The following is a 17,123-nucleotide window of genomic DNA, read 5'->3' as shown; positions in this document are numbered from 1 at the left end:
TAACAGTTACACATGACTTTTTTTTTCCCCCCCTCTTCTTCAGTTAAAATTACTATTATTTATGTACATGGTACCCCACCGCCCAAGGGCGCCCCGTTATTTACAGGCTTTATTTACAGAGTAGGACTAGCAGCTGGTGAGTGCCTTCTCGAGCTTGAGCATGTCCATGGGGGCAAGTTTGGCAACCTCAAAGAAGACCCTGAAAAGAACATGTTTGCTTAGAGCTCAGCCCCAGCCCTGACACCCATTCACCAGCACTCCCAGCTCCCCACAGCACCCCAGGGTGTGTGCTGGTGGGGCCACCCCCTGTGATGGGGACAGGCCCGAGACAGAGCCCATGACACTCACCTGTGTGAGTACTTGCTACGCACGGTGTTCAGCTTGTCGCGGGGCTGATACGTGAGCAGGAAATTCAGCCTCTTCACCAGGGGATGCAGGTCCTGGGCACTGTACCCACTGTAGTATTCCAGTGTAGGGGTCTGCAAGGGGACAACAGGGCTAAGCTGAGTCGTCTCAGTGACGAGACAGCCATCATCTTCCCTTTTCCAGCCCCCCAAATGTGATCATAGCCCTAGAGCATCATCCCACCCACCGGTCCATCGCCCCCCACATCCCCGAGGTGTCCCTCGGGGCACCTCAGCAGGGACAGGGGAGTAGGCAGGCACTCACCCAGCCCCCAAGGTTCTTCATGGTAAGCGCCAGCAGCAGGCAGCTGGCAGCCAGCTTTGAGGGGCTCTCACGGGCATAGTCGTACTCCTGCAGTGTCATCTCGCAGAGGAAGCGGGCCAGCGTCAGCGTCTCCATGGTGGCACGGGCACACTGCAGCCAGGGGGCAGGGAATCACCCTTTTAAGCAACACTGCTCCCCTCCCCAGCATCTTTGAGATCAAGAGTGCTGGCCCTGGGGCACAGGACAGAGACCCCACACCCTACCACAAGTCAGCATCCTCAACCCTTATGTCTCTTGAGGGGGCTGGACAAACCTTCCTTGTTGCCAGCTGGGAGCCTGAAGCCCTGGGAATGCCCATCACCACCCCCTGGAGGCACCCGGGTGCCAGCCCACCCTCCAGCTGCACCAACCTTGGCAAAGCGCCGCAGGAAGCGGTAGGGGATGGGGATGTTGATGTCGAACTTGAGGGTGCTGAGGATGCTCATCTCCATAGCCAGGAGCTCCTCCCGCTTGTAGGCATCATCACAGATGTAGAGGAAGTCATCCACGCACGGTGGGCACCGCTCCTGACAGGGCATAACTGCTCAGCACCCCAGTGGGGGCTTATTCTGGCTCCACTCAGGACATCCCACCCGTCCCACAGACCCTGTCAGGGTTCACACGCTGCTGGACCTCACAAGGACTGTTAAAACACCCCGTGGGGCTTCTGTGAGGTCTCTGCTGCCCCAGCCCTTAGCTTGAACTGCATGCTTGCATGAGGTGAACTCAGGTGTCCTGAGGGTCTCTGCAGAGCAGAGAGGAGTCAGGTCTCAGTGACCCCAGGAGACAGGAGCCAGCCCACCATGACTGCATTCACAGCCTTGGGACAGGAAGATGCAACATGAGCAGTGGCCTGGGACCTGGCCTTCTCCAAAACCCCACAGGGACCAGAGAGGCACAGCCCCTTCTGCCCCTGCTCCCCAGGACAGCGTGGAAGGAGTTACCTCGAATTTGGAGGCAATGAGGATGGCAGTGGAGCCGATGAGCTGCAGCTTCTCCCTCATGCTCACCACCTCCACCAGGTAGTGGTCCACCAGCTTCACAGCCAGGTATAGTGTCTCATGGTTCAGCTCAAAGTTCTCCTGTAAGGATGCAGGTGGGGGGCAGGACATGGTATCAGGCAGAAGCCTGGCCTACCCTGCCCCCTCAGCTCTCACAGGGGCCAGGCTCAGAGGGAGGGGTGTAGGCTCATCCCTAGCCCAGGGAGGGGGAAGATCAGCTTTGTACTGGAGACGCTCACAGGAGCTTCTGCCAGCACACAAAGGTCCCATGTAACAAAGGCATCATGGGGGGCTGTTCTGCAGAAGGCCATGGCCCCTCACCTGCACCTCCACCATCCAGTCCACAAGGATGGCACGCATGTCCCCAGTGATGTCCGGCTGTTTCTCCATGTAGTCAGGAAGCATGAATTTCTCCTGCCAAAGAACCAGCTATCAGACACTGGACAGATATCCCCCCTCAAACGAGCCCCTTCCCACCCTGTGCAAGCCTCCACCAGGTGCTCAGAGCCTCTGGGCAGTGGGTGGCCCTGCCCACACAGTCACCCCTTCCCTGGACAGGGCTGCCAGCCCCCTGGACAGGCATTGCCCACCTCTCTTTCCCGCATGTATTCGAAGATGTCCTTGGCATACTCTGCACTGGCATAGGGGTCACCCAGCTGCTCCTTGTCGATGTCCTCCACTGCTGGTACCTGCTGGGACAGAGGAAGCACCAGTAAGAGGGGGCCCTTAGCTCTGTGGGTGCTGGTCACCCCGTCAGGGCAAGACTGCTGCCTCTCTGCACTCCTTTTCCTACCTGCCCTCATCATCCTGCAGCCCCTGCCCCATTCTTTCCCATGAGAGAATTCTTGGATGAAGATGGGTGGGGGATTTAACCCCCCTCCCCAGCTTCCCATCATGCTGGCCCAAGCCTCTCCAAGGTCCAGAGCACTGCCTCGTGCCCTGTTGTCACCGGTGGCAGCCACAGACCAGTGCTGTGAAGATGAGCCTGGGGCCATGCTGCAGTCCAGGGTCCCTACCCTCTCCTTGGGGGGCTTCAGTTCCTGCACAGGTACTGGCTTCTCTGGAACAGGATCCACTTCAGGCTCTGAAGGAGCTTTTGGGGGAGTTTTCTTCATTGACCTGGGCAGGACAAGAGTATAAATCATTCCTGGGAGGAGTCCAAATCTCCTGGCAGAAAGGGGCTCTCCAGAGCCCCTTGCTGCTTCAGGAAGGGGCTAAACCACCCCTAAAATATCCCCACAGAGACTCTTAGAATCATTTAGGCTGGAAAAGACCTTCAAAGGCCAGGAGTCCAACTGTTCCCTGTAGCACTGCCACGTCCACCACTAAAACACGTCTCGCAGTGCCACATCCATATGGCTTTTAAATCCCTCCACGGATGGAGATTCTAGAACTGAGCCTGTACCAGGGCTGGACAACCCTTTAGGGGAAGAAATTTTTCCTAATATCCACCCTAAACCTCCCGTGGCACAACTCAATGCCATTTTATCTCCTGTTTACCGCCCACATCTGGCTCATGGTCTCCATCACCCAAGGGAAGCCTCTGCTACCACTTGTTCTTCCCTATGGGACAAGTTTGCAGGTGCTGCCCACTGCCCTGCAACAACCCCCTTGCCCACAGCTACTCACTTTTTCAGGTTGATCTCATTGTTCTTGGCCACCCCTAGTGTGCCCTGTGCCTTCTGAGCCTTGGGCGGTGCCACTTTCACGGCCTCCTTCTTCCCTGCCACCACCTGGTTCTTGCGAGCCTGTTTGGGTCAGAACAGAGGGGTACAGGGGCTGCACAGAGGGAAGCGAGATGTGCCCTGCAGGGAGACCTCTCCTCTTGCTAGTGGGGCGTGGGACATATCCCCACCTCCCGTGGGGGGCTTACAGGGGGCACCAAAGCCCCCATCCTCACACAAGTACTCACATTGGTGATGTCCCCAAATGCCGACCTCTTCTTGGGCCCACCCTGGGGCGAGGATGAAGATCTCTTGGCGTAACAGTTCTCTTCCTGCAATAGAGGCTGTTAGAAGGTGGTGGTCAGCTGCCCCACAGGAGCCCCCCTCCCACCCCTGGCCTGGCTCAGGACTCACCTTCTCAGGGTCAACATTCTCTGCTGTGGGGCCCACCTTGCCTGCCCGGGTCTGCTTAGTGGCCAGCATCTTGGCGTTGCGTGGCAGCGGCGTCCTCTCCCTCGGCAGTGGCGTCCTCTCCTTGGTCCTGCGCGAGCAAGCTGGGGGCAGAGCAGGGTGTGAGGCTGCTGTCTGCCCCCGGGGACACCCTCCCCCCCTTGAGGCAGAATAGGGGGGCATTTTGTCCCTCCTGGGGGGTAGCACAGCAGGGACTGACCCCCCACCCCTTCCCTGAGCATGGCAGGCAGGTTGTGCCCCAAGACAAGCCCAGGTAGGGAGCAAGTCTGGCTGCGGGTGCACCTCCCAAGAAGGAGAGAACATGGAGCCCTAAGACTCCCACTTAAAGCCCCCTGCAGGGATGCGGGGGGGCAGGGAGAGGGAGGCAGTTCCCAGCTTCCTGCACCCCAGAGAAGGATGCAAGGGCTTGTACTCCCTCGGAGACCCCCTCTCCCTTGCACACCCCGGGTGGTCTCAGTTACCCTCACTCCCCTGCACGCACCACCCGGGGGTGCCAGCGTCCCCCACTCACCTGCCCCCTCCCCTTCCGGGATTCCCCAATCCACTGCAGCACACCGGGGTGCTCGAATTCTCTGTTCACCCAACCCTCCCGGGGTTCCCAGCGCCCCCCAGAGCCCCTGTACCCACCCTCAGCCATTACCCGTCCCGCACTCCCCTATGCCCGGTACCCGCTCTCCCCCATACCCGTCCCACACCCGTTCCCGGTACTCGCTCTCCCCCGTGCCCTGTACCTTCACTCACCCATGCCCGGTACCCGCTCTCCCCATTACCCGTCCCACACTCACCCATGCCCGGCCCTCTCTCCCCGTACCCGTACCCTCACTCACCCATGCCCGGCCCTCTCCCCCGTACCCGTACCCACACTCACCCATGCCCGGCCCTCTCTTCCCGTACCCGTACCCACACTCAGCCATGCCCGGCCCTCTCTCCCCCGTACCCGTACCCACACTCACCCATGCCCGGCCCTCTCTCCCCGTACCCGTACCCTCACTCACCCATGCCCGGCCCTCTCTCCCCGTACCCACACTCACCCATGCCCGGCCCACTCTCCCCGCACCGCCGGCACCGGCACTTTCAAAAGTAGCAGTTCGGCAGCGGCCGGACCCCACTGGCCGAGCCTCGCCCAATCAGCGCGCGGGGCGGGGCTGGGCGGCGGCCAATCGGCGGGCGCGGACGGATGCAGTTGCTAAGGGGCAGGGCGGCAGGGTTTAAAATTCAGCCCGGGCGGCCAATGGGAGAGCGGGCCCGCGGAGGGGGCGGGGCGAGCGGCCGGCTGAGCGGGCGGTGATTGGTGGGAGCGGGTGCCGTTTAAATCCCTCCCTGAGGGGCCGGAGCGGGTGTCATGGCGGCAGCGCTGGCCGGCGTGGGGGCTCAGCGGCTGCCGCCACACTTCGGGGTTATTTAGCCTGGAGAAGAGGAGGCTCGGGAGCGATAGACCTTGTTTATCGCTCTTTACAATTCCTTGAAAGGAGATGTAGCGAGATGGGTTTCGGTCTCTTCTCCCAGGCAACCAGCAGTAGGACAAAAGGGCACAGCCTTACGCAGCGCCAGGGGAGGTTTAGGTTGGACATTAGGAAGAAGTTCTTCACAGAAAGGGTGATTGGGCATTGGAATGGGACACTGGGCATTGGAATGGGCTGCCCGTCCCTGGAGGTACTTAAGAAGAGACTGGATGAGGCACTCAGTGCCATGGTCTAGTAGACGGTGTTGTTGGGTCAATAGGGTTGGACTCGATGATCTCAGAGGTCTTTTCTAACCTAACTGATTCTGTGATTCTGTGAGCGACCTCTGTGGGTTTCTGAGTCCACTGCCTCTGCCTGCAGCTGGAGCTGTGGGTCCCCCACTTTGCCCCACACCCCTGACTGCAGGGCTGCCCTTTCTCGGGGCTGGGGTCTCTGGTTTGGGGGACAGGGTGTGCCCCGGGTGGGCTGTGCACCTCCCGTGACCTCCATCAGGAACGGAGGGTTCGGATCACTTGGAGAATCATGGAATGACAGAATGGTTTAGGTGGGGAAGGACCTTAAAGCGCATCCAGTTCCAAACCCAGCCATGGGCAGGGACACCTTCCACTATCCCCGGCTGCTCCAAGCCCCATCCAACCTGGCCGTGGACACTTCCAGGGGTGGGGCAGCCACAGCTTCTCTGGGTAACCCGTGCCAGGGCCTCACCACCCTCACAGGGAAGAATTTTTTGGAATATTTTATCTAACCCTGCTCTCACTGTGGGAGGTACCACAGGAGCAGTGCTCACGTGGTGTCCTACAGGCACAACAGACCACGTTCAGTGGCGAGGCTCGCTGGGACCACCCCATTCAAACCGGGATCCACAGCGACCAGGACAGGGTCAAAGTTACCAAATCATAGATCACAGTCCCTGTACTATGAGCTATATGTGATACTGGCTGCTTACCAAAGATCTGCCGAGGGTCAGAGTTCTCTGTGCCTCAAGGAGCAGCCTCGAGAGCGTCGTGGCTCTGGAGGACACCCCTGCCATGGAGCCGGGAATGCTCAGAGAAGGCTCGCTCAAGGCTGTCATACTCATGGGATAATGTGGTTGGCTTGTAGTCAGCTTCCATGTGTCAGGAAAGGAATGCATGAGACTCCTCACACCCTATTGCTTTGTTCCTTGATAAACGAGTCTTGGAAAAGTCACCCACTTTTCGTGTGTCAGTCGCATGATTGATGTTCCAGGCTCATACATTTGATGCTCACTGTATCACTCTGCTCCTTCGTGGCTTTCCAGAGAACATGTTGGAACTAGCACAGTCCTTGGCTCATGTGCCAGTACCGTGTGGGGGTCCCGTGCCCTCAGCAGCTCTGGGGGGCTTTAGCACTGCACTGAGCTCTGGCTCAAGCGAAGCCCCCACTGAGGTAAACTCAGCAGAGCTCTGTGCTACAGCAGAGGAGAGCTTCCCCCAGCCACCAGATTCCCAGAAAAACTTTGCAGATTCCTAGGTTTAGCCCAAGAAAATCCTTTGGTATAATCCCACACCCATGTGCTACTGTTGCTGGTGGGGCCAGGGAAGCACTCCAGTGCCAGCATCTGAGGGGATTTAAACCTGCCACCCAGGGTCCACGTGGGCAGGATCAGGCACACGGCTTGGGCTGTGTGCAGGCAGCTCTGCCACGTCTCCAGCAGAAAGACCTGGGACATGGACAGCCAGGAGCACCAGAACGACTTTGGGGTGCAGCACAGCTACGGGGTGCTCACAGGGCCAGTGGGGGTTTAAACCTGGGTCCCACTGATCTTGGGTCCCTTCAGTTCCCAAAACTGGTTCAGGACTGCTGCAGCTCCAGCCCACCCTGTGCCCTCCTTGGCCACTTGTCCTCTCCAGCCCCACCTATCCCAGTGTCGCTGCCGCTGTCCCTGGCCTGGGAGCTCTCTGAGGCTTGCTCGCTGTTGTTCTGGGATCCTTGTGGGATCTAGGTGCCTGCCTGGATCCTTATGCATGTTGGGGCAGTGTATAGCCCAGACAAAAGTATGAGTTGGATGCATACTAGCCAGGCAGAGCCAGGACAAATCCCACCGCCAATGGAAACATGGTGCATTGCCCTGTGGGGTAAGATCCTCAGCCAAAACCCCCATCCAACTCTGCCCATGGCTCTGTGGGGGCTGGGGTGAGCTGCCTGCTTTGGGACAGGTCTATGTCTGCCTGTCCTGCCCAGGCTTGGCATGGGGAAGCCGGCTTTTCCAGTCTCCACAGCGCTGCTGTGCTGGTGCTCCTTGGGAGGCTCTTGGGAAGCCCAGCCCTGCTGCAGGGGCTGTGACTTGCACCATACGAGCTGAAATCCCCCCCAGCCATGGGGGGTATGGGAAGAAAGATGAGGGGAGCAAGAAGTGCAAGGTGATGACGTGGGTCTGCAGCAGGAGCTGTGCCAGCTGGCACATGGAGGGAAGGCTGTGATTCTCAGCCCTGCCCATCATCAATGGATCTGGGGGCCGGTTGGAGGTGAAAGCCCCTCAAGCTCTCCTTGGGCTCTGCTGTTTCCTCAGCAAACACGCCAATCAGATTGGATGCAAGTCCTTGGCTCCCCCCACTAGGCTCTGCTGTGTGCTCGCTCAAGAGCATCTGTGCCTAGTGTGTCCCTATTGTGAGGAGAGCTGGGTCACTGCTGCCATCCAGCCTCTTCCCACAGCACCACAGAGCTGCCTTTCAGAGCTGGAGCAGCCCCCAGCCCTAGCCCAGCTCCCTGGCACTGCAGGGCTGCCAAGAAGCCCCTCTGCGTGGCATCTGGAGACCTTAGCTCCAGGATCGTTTACCAGACAGGGAGCCTCAGGCTCAAGAGAAGCAGCAAGGACAAGGAAGCATCATTCATGGAATCCACACAGGCTGCTTCTCCCCCATTTCCCTTCCCCAGGCTGAAACCTTATCCTTTCCCATGATAAAACAGGCCCAACTTGTTGCTCCCCATGGCCCAGTGCCAGCACTGGTAGAAGCCAAGGAGCTGCTCTGCACAGGGAGGGCTGAACTTTGCCTCCTCCTTTTTCTCCTCTTTTCACTACTAATGGCCGAGGTCAGGGAGGGACATTGAGTCCAAAAGCTGTTGCATTTATTTATTGGAAAAAGCCCCAGCAAGTTAAGCCAGGGGCTTTCCTGACAGTGGGGAAAGCACGAAGGAAAGCACAGAGCAAGGCAGGGTGACAGAGTTCCTGAATGCCCTCAGGGAGGTGAGAGCCAGTGCTGTGCTGAGGTGCTCCAGCCCAGGGAGCAACTCCCCCAGGGCACCAGGGCTGCATGGCATGCACCTTGGTGGAGCTGTGCTGGGTGATGCCCCCTGTGCTTGCCCACCTGCTCCACCTGCATCCCCACCATGTCCTGGCCATTCCTGCCTCTCTATCTACGCTCCTTGAGTACAGGATGTGTTTGCAGCACCAGGGGTGGAAGCCAGCACCCAAGGAGAAATGGGAGCAAACACCCTCAGAGGGCTGAGGGTGGGCTCGGCTGAGCAGGGTTAAACACTAGAGCCACATGATGCGAGCCAAGAACAGGGAGGTTAGCTTAGGGTTAGCGGCGTGTCTGTGGCAAAGGAGCCATCCCACAGCCCCTCATCACAACCAGGGACCGCATCTCACTCCCAGGTTAGAGGTTTCCAGGCTGGTGGAGTAGTGGGCTGATGGATACACTGGAGCTGCCGTGACTCTGCTGCGGCTCGGGATGTGCAGTCACCTCACGGAGCCCAGACTCTCATGTCTCTGATGTCGGGTCCCACTGCTGAGCCTGCACCCCCTGCTGCTCCCCACCCATTTTCTTCCAGTCCTTATTTGGTGGCTGATTTGATCTTATGGATGGCATACGGGCTGGACTCCTTGGGCATCCAGATCTCCTCCCCGCCGTAGCCCTGGTGATCCACCGCTCCCTCCATGGCTGCTGTCAGCTCAGGGCTGAAGATGCTGTCGGTGGCCCGGTAGGTGCGGGTGAGGCGGCGGAAGGAGGAGTCTGAGGAGCTGTCGTCAGGAAGGTCTTCATCCTGCTCATCCCGCAGCTTGGTCCTGCCCAGCTCCGAGCTGCTCCCCAGCTCTGGGTCTTTGAGAGCCTCCCCCACCTCCTGCAGGAAGGCCGTTTTGGGGCTGATGATACACAGCAGCAGCATGAGGCCTCCTGAGACCCCGCAAAGAAAGTAGAGGCCGACTTTCTCTGGGACACCTGAGGGGAAGAGCAAGGAGACACACCAGGGTACAAACTGCTCTGCAGCCTGCAGGTTACCAGTGCCTGCAAACCCCCTCTGCCAGGCATATGGGAGTAAGAGGAGAGGAGCAGGGATGCCCTCAGCATCCAGGCTGCAGGGGTAGGACAGACCCTGCCCCAGTCATCATGGGAGTGGCACTCAGAGCCTCATCAGCACCCACCAGTGTCCCAAAATGTGCCTTTCCCCATAGAATCCCCCCTTGGTATGTGGAGAGGCAGAGCAGGGGAAAGAATCATCTCTTCAGGAATTAAATGAGTAATTTCCTCTGGCAAGGGAAGTTTTTGCCTGCAGAGAGGTGCTCTCTATCAGTGCCTGCAGACAGGGCAGGAGGGAAGGAGACCAAATGGGTAATCTGGCCCGTTGGAAAGGAAAGATCCACAGGCAGGACCGCAGCTGCACTGCAACTGCCGATGCTGAAGGTCCTCAGGCCTTGTTCAACCCCTGAGCTCCCACCCTACCTGTCCACCCCAAACCCAGCACGGGTGCTTGGTGCCCACCTCCCTTGCGTGCCTGGAGGGGTCTGGGGTCCGGCTGCCTCTGAGATGAGCCCTGGGCTGAGCTGGGGCCATCTGGGACCTCAGTCACCCCCCAGCCTGTCCCGCTCCCCTGGGTGCTGCGTGAGACCCGGGGAGGGCACGTACCCCAAAGGTGGGCAAAAGCTGCCAGAGAGCTAGTAAAAATCATGCGGTCTTCCCGGAGCCTGGAGAACCTGGGCCCTTTGTACCAGCCACCTGCAGCGACAAGGGGGCGCAGGCTGAGACACGAGGTGCTCCTGGCTCCTTGTGGCCCAGCTGCCTGCCCTGCCTGTCCTTCTCCACACCACACTCCATCCTTCATGGGGATGACTCCGCAGGCCCTCCTTTCCCCTGCTCCCAGAAGACCCATCTCCAGCCCCTCAGCCATGGGCATCGACCAAGGGGCGGCTTCAGCCATGGGACAGAGATGCTAGGATGGAGCAGGTATAGGGACACAGACAGGCCATGGAAGGGCTGGTTCCCCCGAGCATGGACATGGTACCACACTGCCTGTGGTGTAACCTCCCTCCCGCCACGTTACCGTGCATGTAGTCCGAGAGCAGGAAGGGGTCCGAGGTGTCAGGGCCCACCTCCTCCAGCAGCTGCTTGGGCACTGCAAGGAGAGCACACACCAAACATCACCACCCCGCTCCTCCCCAGCAGCCCCTGCCTCCCTGAGGAGCCCCGTGCTCCCGCCTGCCTGGCACGAGGTGGGCACAGCAGGCGCTCTGCCGGTGCCCCTGTGCCCCCAGCTCCACAGGGAGCTCTCACCACAGGTGTAAGAGACTCGCAGCTGCTTCTTCATGCCGGGGAGGCACGGGTCCCCAAAGGTGGCCTCGTCAGCAGCCACGGTGCAGTTCCCCTTGCGGTGGCACTTCTTGAACACCCTGCGCAGGGCGTCTGGAGCCAAGCACTCTGCAGAGACACGAGGCATGGACCCACAGGCAGGGCTGCCTGCCCCTGTCCACCAGGCACTGGCCAGCTGGGGGCCAGGGGCACAGGTACAGCCCAGTGTTGTACTTGTGCCATACTCTCTGCATGGCTCCTGGCCCCATTTCTGTCTCGAACCATTCTGGCATACCTATATGGGGTCCTCCAGTATTCAGAGCATCACACTCGGGTTTGCCCCGCAGGAATCGTCCATAATTTGCAGAATAAATGGCCAGGATGGATTTTGGTCGGCACTGCAGCCTAAGCTTGTCATTCTCACACACGGTCTTGATCCGATGGTTCCCTGGGGAGTGACACCGCAGTGTCCCAATGCATCCTGAATCAGCTGCAGCCCCTCCCTTAGGCCAAGGGCAGGGTTGGAGGAGAGCTGTGAGGTACAAGAGCAGCCCTGCTCTCCTCCTTGCCCCTTTCTGAGCAGCCAGAAAGAGCCCATGCAGCATTACCCAGACCCTGCTCCACCTCACCTGGCCGGCACTTGTAGGAAGTGATGAGGTACTTGTGCGTCCCAGGGCACGGGTCTGGCCCAAAGACTTGGCTGTGCACTGAGAACTGGCACCATTGCTTGTCCTGGCACTCAGCCAGCAGCTTCTGGGGAGCAGAGGGAAGCAGGCGTGAGGTGGGTGTGGAGTCCCGACGCTGTGCTCACCTGCTCTCCCTCAGTGCCATCAGCAGGCTCAGTGAAACAGCCTCTCACAGTGGTCTCCCACGGCTGCTCCTGCCTGCCTCCGGTGCAAGACACCCCAATTCCAGTGCCTGTTCCCGAACTAGTGCCTCCTGCTACTACTGTGCTGGCACGCCAGCACCACACCACGCTGCACATCTGTGACATCTGTACGGGCTCAGGTCCCCGCGGTCCCTGCAATGTCCCCGCGCAGCCACAAGGTGGGGACGAGGGCTCACCCACCGGCCGCCGGGTCCCGCCGAGGTCCCGCGGGGTGGCCGCTGTCCCCTCCTGCCCACGCAGCCTCCGGGCCCTTGGGTGTGGCAGGAATCCCTGGGCAGCCCGGCCTAGGGTGGCTGTGGTGCTCCCTGCCCCTGCATCCACCTCCTTCCCGCAGCAGCGGCCCCGCAGCGGAGCAGAGGCTGCGGGCGGCAGGGAGCGGTTTGTTCCGACCCTCAACCCGACGCTCGCTGCCTCCTCGCCCGAGGATCCCAGCGCCCAGAACGGAGACCCTTCTCATTTCTCCTTCCCCTCCTCTGTCCCTGTCCCCTCAGCCCAGCAGAAGACTGAGCCTCCCCTTGGTCTTCGCTGGCTGCCAGAAGGGAGATTCACAAAGGAAACACGATGGCAACACTCTTTGCAGGTGTTGCCTAAACAGAGCTGAGGCCCGGCAGCAGCCCTGCTCTCTGCCCTCCAGACATTCCTGCTCCTTCAGCAGCAGTTGGTATTCCAGCCTCGTCCCAGCACGGTCCCCTGACTGGAGCGGCTCCACCCCAGTGTGAACCAGAGCTACACAGACCTGCTCTCAGACCTGCCCCTTGGTCTAATGCCTGTGCCAGGCTGTACCTTCCGTCCTGCAGGGAGGGGGACCCTGACCTGTGTTTGCAGGGTGCTCTATGGGGCCAGCCTGGTGACATGCCAGCATGGTCTGGCTCTGCACTTGCAGAGCTCCCGGGACATGCAGGATGCCAGGAGGGGATCTATGGCTGGAGCAGGATCAGGCAGCAAAGCCTTGCGAGCTCCCAGAGCAGGGAATTGGCCCCTCAGCTCTTTTTCCTCTTCTCCAGCTCATTCCCTTTCCCTGCAGGCAGCTGCAGCCTCTGGGTTTGCTGCAGGTTTGTGCCAGCCCTAGCAAGGAGCTGGAACAGGGGTAGAAAAGCAGCACATGAAACCGAGAGACCCAGGCATCAGCTTTGGGGAGATCCCTTCCCTTTCCTTCTGCCAACCTCTGCTTTCCTACTCTCTCCATCGAGCAGGCCCCCTTTGATCCACTTCATTAATTCACTCCCTGGGAGCTGCCAGCACGGACAGGTGCTGCTTGTGGCTGGGGAAGAGCCGAGCTCTGTGCTCACCCCAGGGGATGCACCCACAGAGCTGAGCACAGCACCTCGTGGTGTCCTGTCTCGCTTCACGAGCCCGACACCGTGGCTGCAGCACTGCTCCTCTCCCGGGACCCAGCCCCAGCTGCCAGGGCTTTCCCTGAGCCTGCTGCACCCTCAGGACGCAGCAGTGCCTCCTGCCAGGCCCCACTCTGGGGCCCATGGCAGAACATCTCTTTCACCCTTATCTTCGAAATCTGGGAAAAGGGCCCCGCAGGTGGATGCCAATGCTGATGGCCACAACCACCCTGGGGCAGAGGGAGGCTGTGTTGTCTGCACGCCCAGCCCGAGCAGGCAGCTCAGCGATGTGGGGACAGAGGGCTGCGCAGCCCGGCCCCTGGGACCCCTCCCTTACCAGATGGGCAGTTCCCGACGTGCACTCCGTGCTCTCCTGGGAGGCGTTGCCAGGGCTGGGGCAGAGGTTGGTGCTGGGCACACGGCGCCCGTAGAAGGCACCGAGGATGCTGATGGTGGTTTTGCGAGGGCAGACGATGAGGAGCTGCTCTCCATCGCAGGTGTGAGCAGTGTGGTTCTTCAGCACCTTGCGCAGGTACCCTGGAAGGGGAAAGCGCGGTTGGCCCTGGCCAGAGGAGATACCAGGACCGCGGCAGTGGCGGCACTTGGGCTCCCGAGTGCTGGTGGCAGTGAGGATGTCTTGAGCTGGGGGTGAACAGGACCAGAGCAGGGCAGCAGCAGAGAAGATGGGCTTGCAGCAAACCTTGCATACAGCACTGCTGCCAAGGGGCTGGAAAGCAGCCTGGAATAGCTGAACTGGTTAGCAACGGGAAGTGACAGCTGAAGGCAGAACAGGTCAGAGAAAACATGTACAGGAGAATCCCATGAGGAGCTGTCAAGTGTTCAGAGAAAATCGGGCTTTTTATGGAGCCCTGGTGGGGGAACACCAAGGATAAGCCAGGGATGGTCCCCCAGCGATGATCTCAGAGTCAGGGTGAGGAGGATGTGCTCTGTCACAGGTCTGTCACAAGTCAAGCCATGAGCTGGATGAGAAAAGGGTCCAGCAGCTGCTGCGGATTCCCACAGATGGCTGGGTTGGTATGGATGAATATGAGCCTGGCCCCAGGTCTCTGCTGGAGAAGCCCAGTGCATCTGTGTGAGCCATTCCTGGCCCACAGCCCTTCCAATGGGCACTGGTTCTTCCCTCCTTGAATTCCCATCATGGAATGCTTCTCTCTTTCAATCCTGCCTAGTTTGTGTCACACACCACTAACCCTTTTGTTTCCCTGCAGGGAACAGTGAGGTGGGACTGTCCTGCCCATCCTCTCCAAGGGTTTAACATGCAGAGATCAGCTCTACTTGGCATCAGCTGTGCTGGGTGGGCGTGGAAGCTGTCTTAGTAACAGCTCTGCAAGTTGCCAGGTGCTCTGAGCAGGCACTGATTGCTGGAGAAGGCTGAGGAAGCAGGAAAAACTGACAAAAAAAGCTATGTGCAGGGCCCTGAGTGGAGCAATTTGTGTCTTTGAATAAAACAAAAGCAAAGGGGAAGCATCATTTTGAGGCTGGCAGGTGGGGACAGGGCAACCCGGGGCTGCTGAGTGGGTCACAGACCCCAGTCCCCAGCTGTGGGGTCTTCGGAGGGACTTGCACTCCAGCCCCCCCTCTAGAGCTGGGGCCTGGGGCAGGACATGAACCCTGTCCCCCAGCCCCCAGTGTGTCAAACTCCCCCAAACCAACACAAGAAGGTGGGAGCATGAGCTCCCCCCTCTCCCCCTCCGCAAACCAGTGCCAGGCTCAGAGGCACAAAGGGCCCCTTTCACCTTCCCTGCTGCCACTAACCCTCTGGCATCTGCGGCCAGAATCACTCCCTGGGGAGTCAGTGGGTGCAGCTGGGAGCTGCCTCTGGCCCAGAGTTACTCTCTCCCTTGACATTTCTCCTCACAAGCTGGGAGGAATGAGCGGGGGGCCCAGCATCCCACAAGCAAGCCCTTGATTGCTCCTCTGCATGCTGGAGGAGAAAGGAAAGGAGAAGCAGAGGAGGGTGGATGGCAGTAAACAAGGTGTTTTAGCCAGGTCGAAGCTCCAGTGCAATGCAAAGATGCTCCCTGGATGGCACAGAGCTGGATTTCTGCCCCTTAGGGTGCAGTGCCCACGAAGAGCAGACAGGACAAGCTCTGTCCAGTGATATGGTTGTCCCATCTCACTGGATGCTGGGGGCTGTGAGGGGCACAGGGCCCTGCCCAGGCTGTCAGCCCCCCTCCCCTACATCTGTATCCCCTGCTACAGCCCCACACTTGGCAGGAGCCAGGCTCCCCTGAAGATTCCAGACCCACCCGGGCCTTGACTTCTGCCTGGCACTGAATCCAAACCCACCTTCCCCAACAGTGCTGGAGGTGCAGCTGCCCAAACCCCCTGCTTCTGGGCAGCCCCAGGCACAGAGGGCTCAGCCAAATCCTGGGGATGGTGGGGAACTCGGGGAAGAAATAGGAGAAGAAACGGGTTTCCCCAAACCCCGCCCTGCCCTGCTGTCAGCACCTGGCTGGCAGGACCGGGGGTTTGTATTTTAAAACCAAGGCTCAAACAGTGCCACGAGGACAGAGGTTTCTCCATCACACTGTTTTGGGGCAGTGAGCAGCTGTAAAGATGATTTTTTTGGGGTGGCACCACGGCAAGGAGGCTGCATGCAGACTTTGCAAGTGATTCTGGTGGCCCACTAGTGTGGCTGACACAGTTCCTGGTGCTGTGGTTGTCCTCCTCACTGCAGCCTGCCCTGCAGCATCAGGCTTTCACCCACCCAGGCTCGATAAAGCACAAAGAAGGTGTGCGTGGCTGTTCCCAGATGATCCCTGGGGAATGCCTTGTGCCCAGCCTGCCTGCACCAGTCCTGACAGTTCAAAGTGCTGGGGCACAACAGATCCCAAATTTCTGCCTTGGCTACATCTATAAGGCTCACCAGCAAGGCCCTGGGGAAGAGGCTCTGGCCCTTGCTGTGTTTTGTGCCAGGGCACCCTGCAGCACCCCCACTCACGGCTGGTTTTGGCTGGGGCTGCAGCCATCGGCTTTTTCCAGGGACCAGGTACAGCTTCAGCCCATCTCTTCCCTCCACTTCTCAGAGCAGGGAAAGCACGACAGGCAGCCCTGGGTGCTCCACACACTGCCCAGCACCGAGGGCATGAGCATCGTGGTTGGGGGGGGGAGGGGGGCGGGGCTCAGCAAAGCTCAGGGACTGCCTTGATGTTTTTTTCTTTGCTTTTCTGCCTCCAAACTGTCCGAGGGAGCACAACAGAGCAGGGCAGCCACTCCCTCACACACACCGCGGCTGTGGGACGTGTGCGATGTTTTTCGGATCACAGGCCTGCGTGGGGATAAAGAAATCCCTGTGTTTTGGGCAAACTCCCTCTGGCTTGCCCCGTTTTATAGCTCACTTGCCCCTACCCCACCCACCTGCTGTCGCTTCGCCTTCCCATCACACCGGCGCGGTCCCAGCATCCCCCTCCTCCCCGCCTGCGCCCCGACTCACCGGAGAGCTCCGGGCTGGCCTCCAGACCCACGGCCAGGCAGAGGAGCACCAGGATTGCTGCTGGCCCCACCAGCCTGGCCATGGCACAGCCGCTGTGTCCCACCAGGCAGCCTGTGCCGGCCGGGTCCGTGGTGGTGGCTGGCGGGGCTGGCACTGCGCGGGGACAATGGCTCATTTCTCTGCCCCGGGCCGGGCGGGCGCATGTGCACCCGCTCTTTGTCTGCTGCCCGGGGCCAGGGGCTGCTCGGGACAGCTGGTTCACTCTCAGCACAGGGACACCTCCCCTAGGGAGGGGACATGTTTTCAAAGGCACTCTGCGACGGGTAAGCCAGTGCCATGCCTTGGCATCACCACTGCTGGCGGAGAAAACCGGCAGCCCCCTCCCTCCTGCCTCTGTTCCCCCTGGGCAGATGGACAGGGCTTGGAGAGGTTTCCAAAGTGCCCCCAGCTTTCTCCCAGGCACGGTGAGGCAGAAATCCGGATACATATGTGCTGTAATCTCGATCTCGGCAAATGTCCGGCCATTCACCCTGTGAGGAGGAAGGGAAAGGCTCCCTGAACTGCCTCCCAGGCGGCTGTTCCTGCAGAAAGACAAACACTCTGCCTGCACC

At 59.8% G+C, this 17,123-nt stretch overlaps 2 protein-coding genes across 3 annotated transcripts; both read right to left on the bottom strand.

The window, feature by feature from the left end:
• Positions 1-95: 95 nt before the first annotated feature.
• On the bottom strand, positions 96-4,977 carry CCNB3 (cyclin B3). Its single transcript, XM_027718884.2, has 12 exons — positions 4,876-4,977; positions 3,788-3,927; positions 3,622-3,705; positions 3,339-3,457; positions 2,726-2,828; positions 2,300-2,398; positions 2,031-2,123; positions 1,653-1,790; positions 1,080-1,235; positions 670-819; positions 349-479; positions 96-199 (listed from the first exon to the last, which is right to left on the bottom strand). Exons 1-12 carry the CDS (start codon positions 4,877-4,879, stop codon positions 127-129), a joined length of 1,290 nt encoding a protein of 429 aa, XP_027574685.1. The 5' UTR covers positions 4,880-4,977; the 3' UTR covers positions 96-126.
• Positions 4,978-8,377: 3,400 nt separating this feature from the next.
• LOC113986830 (protein eva-1 homolog C-like) lies at positions 8,378-16,729 on the bottom strand. 2 transcript variants are annotated; one of them, XM_027718880.2, is made up of 8 exons: positions 16,513-16,729; positions 13,393-13,592; positions 11,462-11,585; positions 11,128-11,280; positions 10,818-10,961; positions 10,588-10,659; positions 10,173-10,262; positions 8,378-9,488 (listed from the first exon to the last, which is right to left on the bottom strand). In XM_027718880.2, exons 1-8 carry the CDS (start codon positions 16,685-16,687, stop codon positions 9,103-9,105), a joined length of 1,344 nt encoding a protein of 447 aa, XP_027574681.2. In that variant the 5' UTR covers positions 16,688-16,729; the 3' UTR covers positions 8,378-9,102. The 2 variants fall into 2 exon arrangements, with proteins under 2 accessions (XP_027574681.2, XP_027574682.2); XM_027718881.2 differs by lacking the exon at positions 10,173-10,262.
• Between the last annotated feature and the right edge of the window lie 394 nt (positions 16,730-17,123).

The sequence above is a fragment of the Pipra filicauda genome, unplaced genomic scaffold (assembly GCF_003945595.2).
Source record: "Pipra filicauda isolate LSUMZ 115617 unplaced genomic scaffold, ASM394559v2 scaffold281_size1565311_pilon, whole genome shotgun sequence".
NCBI classification, from domain to species: Eukaryota; Metazoa; Chordata; class Aves; order Passeriformes; family Pipridae; genus Pipra; species Pipra filicauda.
This window is presented reverse-complemented; position numbering and strand designations above follow the sequence as displayed.

Bases quoted from the DNA above. Each gene is read 5' to 3' on its own strand.
- CCNB3 (XM_027718884.2), bottom strand. The intron at 3,706-3,787 runs GTGAGTCCTGAG...CCTCTATTGCAG, and splicing joins AGAATGTTGACCCTGAGAAG to GAAGAGAACTGTTACGCCAA. The intron at 480-669 runs GTGAGTGCCTGC...GTCCCCTTGCAG, and splicing joins TGAAGAACCTTGGGGGCTGG to ACCCCTACACTGGAATACTA.
- LOC113986830 (XM_027718880.2), bottom strand. From the start codon at position 16,687: ATGAGCCATTGTCCCCGCGCAGTGCCAGCCCCGCCAGCCACCACCACG. The intron at 13,593-16,512 runs GTGAGTCGGGGC...TTCCCCTTCCAG, and splicing joins GGCCAGCCCGGAGCTCTCCG to GGTACCTGCGCAAGGTGCTG. The intron at 11,281-11,461 runs GTGAGGTGGAGC...GTCACTCCCCAG, and splicing joins TTCCTACAAGTGCCGGCCAG to GGAACCATCGGATCAAGACC.